This window comes from Phyllosticta citriasiana (genome assembly GCF_038021145.1).
Source record: "Phyllosticta citriasiana strain CBS 120426 chromosome Unknown IWZ02scaffold_3, whole genome shotgun sequence".
Taxonomy (NCBI): domain Eukaryota; kingdom Fungi; phylum Ascomycota; class Dothideomycetes; order Botryosphaeriales; family Phyllostictaceae; genus Phyllosticta; species Phyllosticta citriasiana.
Window position 1 is genome coordinate 2,155,099 of NW_027117280.1, and position 9,771 is coordinate 2,164,869.

The 9,771-nt window shown below is 54.2% G+C and overlaps 3 protein-coding genes across 3 annotated transcripts; 2 read left to right on the forward strand and 1 right to left on the reverse strand.

Moving 5' to 3' along the window:
- The first annotated feature begins 73 nt into the window (after window positions 1–73).
- On the forward strand, window positions 74–1,003 carry IWZ02DRAFT_191940 (uncharacterized protein). The gene is made up of 2 exons (XM_066762445.1): window positions 74–195; window positions 252–1,003. The coding sequence occupies exon 2, from the start codon at window positions 392–394 to the stop codon at window positions 923–925; it is 534 nt and encodes a 177-aa protein (XP_066625594.1). The 5' UTR covers window positions 74–195; window positions 252–391; the 3' UTR covers window positions 926–1,003.
- A 648-nt stretch (window positions 1,004–1,651) lies between these two features.
- IWZ02DRAFT_431097 (uncharacterized protein) lies at window positions 1,652–2,194 on the reverse strand (the record flags this gene model as incomplete). The annotated part of the gene is made up of 1 exon (XM_066766133.1): window positions 1,652–2,194. One exon carries the CDS (start codon window positions 2,192–2,194, stop codon window positions 1,652–1,654), a length of 543 nt encoding a protein of 180 aa, XP_066625595.1.
- A 2,790-nt stretch (window positions 2,195–4,984) lies between these two features.
- On the forward strand, window positions 4,985–6,129 carry IWZ02DRAFT_191952 (uncharacterized protein). The gene has a single exon (XM_066762446.1). It carries the CDS (start codon window positions 5,075–5,077, stop codon window positions 6,014–6,016), a length of 942 nt encoding a protein of 313 aa, XP_066625596.1. The 5' UTR covers window positions 4,985–5,074; the 3' UTR covers window positions 6,017–6,129.
- The last annotated feature ends 3,642 nt before the right edge of the window (window positions 6,130–9,771 follow it).

Here is a 9,771-nt window from a genome sequence, read left to right on the forward strand (position 1 = left end):
CAACTCGCGTGCTCGCGAGAGGCACGAAACGACCTCGCTCAACTTTTGACCCCAACGCACCTTCGCCCACCGCACGAGGCAAAAATGCTTCGATTGTAGCCAATCTCGTGCTCCTCAAAGACACCCATTACCTCCGCACTTTGCTCAGTCCTGAAATGACCGAGCTGGCCAACTCCACAAGCCACAGCAGGGAGAGTCTGGGACTCCAAGAGCGTCTTGTTCTGCATTCCTAAATGCTGACAATCAAACAGCGCATGATACTCCAAAGAAACTTCTGGAGCTGAGGTCGATCACATTTTTCGCCTTCCACCACATGAATGGCGAAGACGTTGTCACGCTCATTGGTGACGAGGCTCGCACCACATAAAATACAGTCTGGGCCACGCCAAAGATGAAGAGTGGAGCGAGGAACCTGCAGCATGATGTGCTTGCGTGGGTCAGGGACCGCGTCGACGACCTTTGCGACGCTACCGAAGCCAAGGGAATCGCAATGGACGAACTGGGCCCGGAAACCCGCATCTTCGAGCAGTGGCTGCCGCTTTTCTCAAAGACCCCGCTGTCGCTAGCCATCAACATGTGGAAGCAAGTTTCAAACATCGTGAACTTCTATATCATCTCCAATCCGCGAGAAATAGCTAGTGATAGAACAAAGGAGGTCATGGGGAATGGTAGCAGTACATCTTACATGTGTTCGTTGAGCCGGCCGAGATTTAGTTTTGCTATCACAAGCTTCCTGACCTCGACCTTGCGAAGGCGGCACCTTTCAAGGACAAGGACGGTGTCTTCGATTAATTCCGCACCATGGTCAAAGATCTTGACCGGCCCACTGTCGAGCGGCTTCCAGTCATGGCATCGGTTGATCGCCCCAGTCAACGCCAAGACAAGAATCCTCCCAGGCCTTGAAAGCCCGTCAGCAAGGGAGTAACCTGGCAAAGATGATTCGGTTCTGACCAACAGCCGAGCAAGATGCTCAGAGAGGTTAGAATCGGCGCTTGAAATCGGGGAACTTGGTCCGGTCAACATCTCGAATTCTTAGAGTCGCGACTGGCTTACGGAAGGCGAACAAAATCACGCTGCCGCCTCAAACGTCCGAAATCCTGGAAGCGCGCGGTAAATGCGGAAGCAAATGCAAGGGAGAGATCAGGAGAGACATTGGGCAGGGTTTCGAAGGAGAAGTCATTTTGTGGCATAGAAGGCGAGGCACGTGGAGACAGAGCATCCATTCACTTTCGCAGGATCCAATAGCTAGTGTTTGTCCCTCGTCATAACCCACATCTGAGGAATGCGACATAGACTAATTGAAAAGGAGGATGAAGAGCAGGAGCAGGAGCAACTTGGCTTTCAGCGAAGGCAAAGATGGAGGTGATTTCATGCTGCTTGCCCACATTTCTGGGAAGAAAGTTGCCAACGGGGCGCATCATTGTCTACCAAAAATCCTTCGTGCATTATTCCAGGTGCCTTCTTCAAGGGGACTTCAATCTTGTGATGATTCGTCGCTCAGATGCCCTAGTGGCGGCCACTCCGTCGGATGTGTAGGGACAATGATGGAGAAAACAGCGCAGACCAAAAGATATGATGATATGCCGCTCGATTACCCTAGTGGTGGCCACCCCGCCGGATGAATAGGGACTTGTACGACGAGTGTGAACGCTCATCTCGTCTTGCGGCGCTTGTTGCGCGTCGCTATGGCGGCCACAGGGACATCTTCGATGCTGGGGACGACAACCCTCGGATCGAACGACATCTTCTTCCAAACCGTGTATTCAGTCTCCGTCTTGCGCTTGAGCTCGGCAATGGCTTCTGACTTGCTCTTGGCCAGGATGAGGAACAAGAAAGAGTTTTCAGCTGTCAGGGTCCAGCATTGGAGGACATAATCGTGCCAGAGCTGCAGCTTCGCCTTGGTCTGGTCGCTGGAGGACGTGGGGGGGTGAATGATTGCGTCGAAGTCGACGACGCTACTGACAGGCTTCCACATTGCAATCGTAACACCAAGAGGATTGCGGCGAAAGAAGACCGCCCAGATTTCGTGGCGCTCATCCTCTTTCATGTTGCCCAAATCCTTGACCTGCTCGCGGTTTGCCTCATGTATCTTCTGCACTTGGTCCGCGACGAACTTGAGGATGTCAGTTTGCCAGCCGCTTGTAGTGCTTGGATTTTGGCCAGTAGCTAGCTTCTGCTTGTTTTCGTCTGACATGGCTCTTTGCGGCAGAGCCTCGATGTCGTCGGAAATGAGACGATGGCGGGCAAAGCACACCAAAGCCCTGATGATCTGCCATTTGAGACCATGGCCTGACGTTGTTTAGTACGAATGATCATTGGAGAGTAAGGGATCATACTGAGCGTCGAATTATCGAAGTATCTGCCCGAACCAGCGAGCTGGAGGTTGCGTCCGAAAGCAGCAGAGGCGGGCCAAGAAGGACGCCTCAATCTCTACGCTCCGACTGGAGACCTTCGACTCTATCTAAGGACGCGAATTTGACTTCGTCATCGTGGACTTTGTGAGAACGAGCGGATGGAAGGCTCCGCTTCAGTCCACACGGCAAAAGGGCATCGAACCTGGCGGAGCCTGCTTGATAGGTGTTGCAATGGGTGGATAGTCGCAATGTTGCCGGCCCGAGAGGCTGTCGCCCGCAACTGCCGGCCGGGAGCGCCCCCCATTGCCTCACGCCATCTTGCGCTTGCCTGCTCCCTCTCTGTCGCCCACTGCCAATGACTCCGAAACCAACACAACCTCAACATCTCCCTCTCCCTCTCCCAGCCTCCTCATCTACAGCTGTCAACCTTTCCCTCGCTTCGAGGTTTTCCGCTCGTCCTCCAGTTAAGCACCTTACGGCCTTCACAAGCTTGAGCTCAAACAGCCTGAGGCTATTCAACCGCTGACAGGGCATCTGGCGACGAACACGAGCCGAAGGTCCTTGAAGACCTCCACCAAAAGCTCCGGTCTGCTTCTGGTGCCGAAGCCGTAAGCCTTGCTTGAGCCTCAAGGCAAGAGATGAATCCCCCCTCTTTCGTCAGTAATCCGCCTTGATGATCGTTGAGCTTGAAAACTGACTTTCGTTTCAGCGCTCTTCCTCGTCCAACACCGAGCACATCCCGAGCTCCGGACGCTCAGAATTTCCTCAAGCCACCGTGAGTCACTCTTTTTTCCTCATACATGACTTGAATTGACAAACCCTCGGTATCCCGCAAGTGCGACTCAACTGGGGCAACATATTCCGCGAAGACATGGACGACAATCGAAGGAAAGCCGTCGAGGCCTGCGACCCCCCCGACGGACGGGCTGGTTTCCTTTGGCATGTTGCGGCAGGTACCCTTCGAACGCAAGGGCGCAGGCAGGAGAACGGAGAAAGCCTGCCTGGCCGGAAGCATCGCCAAATGGGACATTTCGCTTTGGAACAACTCCTATGGTCCATTGGGCCTCTCAAAAGATGGGACCCCACCAAAGGGGGCGGAGGGGGGACCATAATCACTGCCGTTCCAGACAAGTTTCCCGCCAATCGTGACCATCTTCGGGACATTTCCACGGGCCTGGGCTGCATCCTCTTTGCGCCAGCCTCAACCAACAGTGACCGCCCCGACCAGACGAAAAGGAAACGAAGAGTCTTTCCTTGTCAGCGATGCCACGACGATGGCCGCACGGAACAAGGCACCGACGACGAACTCCACATTGCCATGGTTCGTGCGATATCAGCAGGCTCTGGGCTAGTAACCGATATCGACTGGATCGCCTATTGGGGTGCAAGGCTCCATGTATCTCACCGGTGCCACAACAAGACTTGCGTCAACCCCTGGCACTTATGCTTAAAAGCGCCAGCCACAACGAGTCTCGATACGTTTGCCTCAGGGACGGCAAGTGCAAATGCCCAGACGGACTACGCTGCATGCTCGAAATGCACAAAGGGTCATACACCGAGTCGAGAATTGGAATGTTACCCCGAATCCTCGACCACCAACCCCAATTGCGACTCAATAAGCATGGAGGGATCCGGCACCGCGGTTCTGATGTCTGGAAAGGCGACCCAGTCGTCGAAAAGACTGTCATAGAGGAGTACCCAAAGTGTCAATCTTGAGCCTCACAAAGTCCTGGGCGGTAGGGTGGGTAGCATCAAGCAACGCAGCTCGCCGGCTTTCTTCTTGATGCACCTATCACCAACCGGCCCGGACATTGTTGCTTCTCTCTCTTTACTGCGAAATTTTGCTTCGCTTTCAAGTCTTGTTTGTTCTGTTGCCTCGTCTATCTTGTTTGCTTCATCTCTCAACTACGTATATAGAAGATCAATTCATGACGCAAAGCTTGACCACTCAAGACTTTCATGCGAGACACGGAGTGACAAAACATACCACATCTGCCGCGGGGATGAGACTCAGGTCCTGCCTCTTGAGACTTTGCGCTGCTTGGAAGGCTCCTGCCGCCGTGCAAAAATGGTTCCGCTCAAGACTTGAAATTGCTTTGGTCCATGCAGTAATTTGGACTCTGGGCCGTCGTAAATGTTTTTCTGTTTGCCCAAAAGCCTCGATCGAGTCGACAATTACGCCAACAATTTTCACCGTCTTTGTTCAATGAGAAACTAGCTTTCATTTCATCATCAGAATTTTCCACGCTCCGATATTTTCTCAAACCGGACAGACGAATACTCCTTCTCCTTGGCTTGCACTGCTGAGTCGGCTCCTCCTAACTCGCCGCGCCTATTTCTGCACCGCACCAGATTCTTTGGTCGCGAGTAAGTCACTTGTCTCAAACTTTCATCCACGCGGGATTCAGGTTCAGGAAAAAGCTCTGGCAGCGCTCGTTTGTCCGCCCGCTGCGCAAGAGCAAGACAGGTGCGCTGAATCAGGGGCCGGTCGATTTGTTTCTCGTCTACGTAGATGTTCGAGATCCGAGACATGCCCCATCCGCCGCTGCTCAGACAGCACAACTCCGATCGATTCAGATCCGCTCTACCAGAAATAGTCAAAAACGAGCATAGCACACCATCATCATCATCTCTCTTCGCAAATAATCAAAATCTCATTACACCTCTCGTCCTCGTTTCCCCATTGCTACGGCCTTTTCTATCTTACGACCAACGATACTATGCCCCTGTTCGAGTTTCTGCGTCTCCGTTCGCTTTTAAAAGCGCTGAGGAAGAAGAGTAGGAGATGCGAAGAATCGGACACGGACATTGAGTGTCCGTCTGCCGCGTCGTTTTCGCCGTTCGCCTCGCAAACGCCCATCATTCGTACGTTCGAGCGGCCGCGACCGCTGACTGCGCAGCACTTTTACGCAAACGCAGACGCGAACAGCGCAAGCCCTTCCTACACGCCGAGCAAAACGCGCATGGTATCCGTGCAAGACGGACCACATGAACGCGCCGCCATACTGCCGACGCAAGACTTCACGCGACATGTGCAAGAAGCTTTAGAGGCGAAACGGCATTTTTTCTGTCTGCTGGAGGGACATGCGTGCGTGGAGAAGAAAGTCTGCAGGCGGCTGTGGGAGGCGTGGGAGCGGTATTGCCGGCTGCACGACGGAGTCGACATCGCGCTTGAGGAAGTGTGGATAGGGTGTGGGTTGTTGGAGCGGGAGCCGAGGCTGAAGGTGTTTGCGTTTGACGAGGATTTGTGGGAAGGGGAGGAAGGCTGGGCGAGCGATGAGGAGCAGGGCTGCGGTTTTGCGGAAAAGCGACCCGTTGGCCCGCCCGTGCTACCTGAGCTGCCTTTCGCGAGGGAAGGAGAAGGGGGGCGTGAGGACAGGCCGTTCATTCCCATCTTTCCAGCGAGCGGGGGCCCGTTTGATGCGGCGAGAAGTGGCTGCGCTGTGCCTCGCCTGCTTGTCGTCGGCAGAGAGTTGGAGAAGCCAAGACTCACAAGCTTGACAAGGCCGGAAATTGAGATGCGGAGGAGGCTTACCAAATCGTTGCGGCGCAAGCGGAGGGTGCATTGGGATGAGCAAAACCTGGGTAAGTTTTTGAATCGAGACTTGGTAGCCGAAGTCGTGGCAAACACAAGACAGGAAAAGAACGAACGCGGAGGATAGTAGACAGGGAGAAGCCTTGGTCGTGTGTGTAACGACTTTGAGTGTCGAGCCTCGGATGACTCTTTGGCGAAGACGTGCTGACCAGGTCAAAACTTGCAGAAAAGCTTGCTATTCGCTGAGAGCGGTTGCAGCCACTGGAATGGACGTTTGTAAGAGACAGAGAGAGAACGAGAGCACTAACTGCTGCCTCTGCTGATGATTTGATGATCATAGAATGAAATTCAATTATGAATGTCCGTGGAGTAAAATGATGAAATTGCGAGGTGGCATGGGGAATCGCTTCCAGATGGTTGGGGCGGTCCAAATGTAAAGAGCGAGGAGGCGAAAGGGTAAAACGGCACGATACCTTTCCGATGGGCGCAAAAAGAAATGTGAACTCTTCTTAAAGCGGTCGTCCGTCGTCACAGCCGCGTCTAGGGAGCAGTCGTCCGCCATCACGACTGCGCTTGGGGAGCTGTCGTCCATGACGGCAGCCAGAACCCGGGAGTGTAGTTTCTTTCGACACTCTGTGCATTCGAAAGTCCAAGAGCGCTCGGGCAGCTCCGTGCATTCTTCATAATCAGGACCTCAAGCTCTTCTTCCTTCTTGCCCGTACCTTGGCCGTGGGAAATAGAAAATATGTGCTGCAGACGTTGACGTAAGGGGTAGATTGGGAGAGCGGCATGGAAGCCGTGCTTGGCATGTCACGCCCTTGCAAAATTCTTTGCTCCAGATTTCTGAGCCACGCCTGCTCAACTTGGAGCTTCCGACTTCAACGAAAAGCCCATTGTGTGGATGTGTGGTGGTGGGGGCAACGCAAATAGATGGAATAATTGGCAAGCTGAGAAATTTTGTCGAAATTCAGGAAGATTGAGAGATGGGTGAGTCGAACTTCGAGGGGCAAAGCTGGAGACAGCCGACGAGGAGGACAGAGCCGGAACCGAAGGATTGCTCCACGAATGAAGAGGTAAACGCCATCGCATCGCCTTGGGACTTGATCAGCAGGAAGTCAAGGAGTCATCGACAGAGCTATTTGCGCCGGCTGTCCAGAGTCGAGTCTTTGACAGCAAGGGGGAGATGGCAGAGGAGGTGGTTGAGGTGAGAAGGAGATATCTCCGCTGGGGAGGAAAGTCTTGGCCGCTCAAGCTTCGCTAAACAGGCCAAGCTCGCGTGGGAAATGCTTAGGTAAGACGACCCCTCATCGTCCACGGACAACAAACGACCCTCTCTCTCTCTCTGTCTCTACCACTACGCTTTGTCTTTCTGATTCCATTCAGCGATTGTTTGCACACACTACACAATGTTCGATCCTGAGCTCGGTGATTGTCGAGCATTCTCAGCATGGTCAATGGAGCCACAATTTTTCTGTTGGTGCATTCCCAACCAGAGCTTCTACGCCTCTGTCAACTACATTCCGGGCCAATCAAGGGCAATGGACACTGCAAAGACCACAGAGCCTCGTGTGGGTATGACAGACGGCACGAGAAAGCGTGCCAAAACGCGGAGAACAGGATACTATTGGCGGCTCTGTCGGAATACCTTTGAGGACGTAGGAGGTAAGGACATGAAGAACGCGATGGGGTGTTTGTAAATCAATTTGCGCGTTGTTTTGCTCAAAGTCTTTCAACGTCGTTTCGTTGGTAAAAACATACACAAGCTCTTTTCCGCATTGCCTCGGGCAGACTCTCACGCTCTCTTTGTCCCCATCCACTCACTGTCTCTCACGCGCAGTCTGTCGTTTACCAGCCTACTTGGCTGCCACTACCCAGCCCTGTTGAATTTACCAAAAGCACAGAAACTTGAAGAAGTCGAGGTAAGTCTCCGCGCCGATATTGCTGACAAAAGGCGGTCATGATGCGAGGCGGCATCATTGCCGGCCTGCTGGCGCAGTCCGCCGCCGGCGGCTTGTTCTCACCAAAGGCACACTGGCCCAAGGCGCTTGTGCCCAAGGCGCTCGTACACGACCCAGACTGTTTGGTCGAGGTTTGGGAAGGTCCCACTGTGGTGGAGCAGCCTATCCATGTGGAGACATCACTCTCTCAGGCTACCGCGCTCACTATCACCGGAGGACCCATCATCATCGTCCCTGGACCTACGAATCTCGACACCCTCATTACTGCCCTAATCACGACGACTGGACGAATGACGCGGACCCTAACACTTGCCTCTGGATCTGGAGCCACAATCACAGTCACACGAACTAATCCTCCTCTCTCAGCTAGCGCTACTGCGTCAAGCTCGGCAGCTTCAACTTTGACAAACACATTTTTGGTCTCTTCTTCTCCTTCTTCGGCCTCGCCAGCCGCGTCTTCCAGGGGAGCTGCTGCCCCAGCTTCAGGAATCGTCACTTTCACAATACCATACGACGGACAGTCGTCGCTCACCGGCCCAACAACTTCTACGATTTTGCCCACTGTATCAGGGGGCCAAACTGTCGTCTTGGTAGAAACCCCGCCGCCGGCTTCCAGCACACCTGGCGACATTCCACCCAGCATTGACACACTGACGATCCCTTATGACGGAACCTCCATACTCAGCGGACCAATCACGTCCACAATATACCCAAGCGTCTCAGGAGGGCGGACGCTGGTCGTTGTACAAACGCCTACGTCCCCAGCAGCATCCAGTGAAGCTGCGCCAGCTATCACAACTTTGACGATTCCATACGATGGGACCTTGTCGTTGAGCGGACCCATCACTTCGACAATTCTACCATCCACCTCAGGGGGTCAGACGCTGGTAGTCGTGGAAACACCGCCAGCGCAATCCAGCGGGCCAGCCGGAGCCGCGCCGTCGATCACAACTTTTACGATACCATATGATGGAACTTCTTCGTTGACGGCCCCTATTACTTCGACGATTCTCCCATCTAGTTCCGGCGGCCAGACAGTGGTGCTCGTGGAAACACCACCTTCAGCAGGCCCAGGAGTATTCGAATCCGCCGCTGCGGGGATTACTACTTTGACCGTGCCCTGCATCTCGGCCATGCTCACTGCCCCTATAACGTATACAATTTTTCCGACCGTTTCAGGTCAATCTACCACCGTCTACGTAGAGACACCCTACACGCTGCCAGCATCTCAATCGAGTGCTGCATCTTCGGTACCTGATGCTGGAATCACTACTCTCATACAAGCGTACACGGGAACTGCCTCGCTGACGGCGCCGCTCACCACTACCATCCTCCCCACGGGTTCTCGAGGGCGCACGACGGTATTGATTCAGACCCCTCGGGCTCGAGGCTTGGGCGTGGTCTACACCACGGAGCCGTACTCGGGAACGGCATTTCTGACTGGGCCGACTACGTTCACTTTGCAACCCACTGCCTCAGAGGATCCAACCACCATCCTCGTGCAGTACCCGGAGCCCAGCTCAGGGAGTGCTTCTCTGCCGACCGCCTCTTTTGCGCCATCCTCGTCCCTCCAGGCAAGCGGAAACTTTTCGATCTCTGGCACTCTTGCCCCTGGCTCCACACCTGAGTCGGCGGCTTCGACAAACTCCCCTGAGAGTTCCGGAGTTGTGCCAAGCTCACAGAGTGAGCGTGCTTCCCAGCCGGCCAGCTCTCTCGCGCCTTCCTCGTCGTTCCCGGCAAGCGGAAACTTTTTGACCTCTGGCGCTCTTGCCCCTGGCTCTACATCTGAGTCGGCTGCTTCGACAATATCACCTGAGAGTTCCGGGCTGGTTCCAAGCTCAGAAAGCGCTTCCCTGCCTGCTGGTTCTTTCGCGCCTTCCTCATCCCTTCAAGCAAGCGAAAACTTTTCGGGTTCTGGCACACT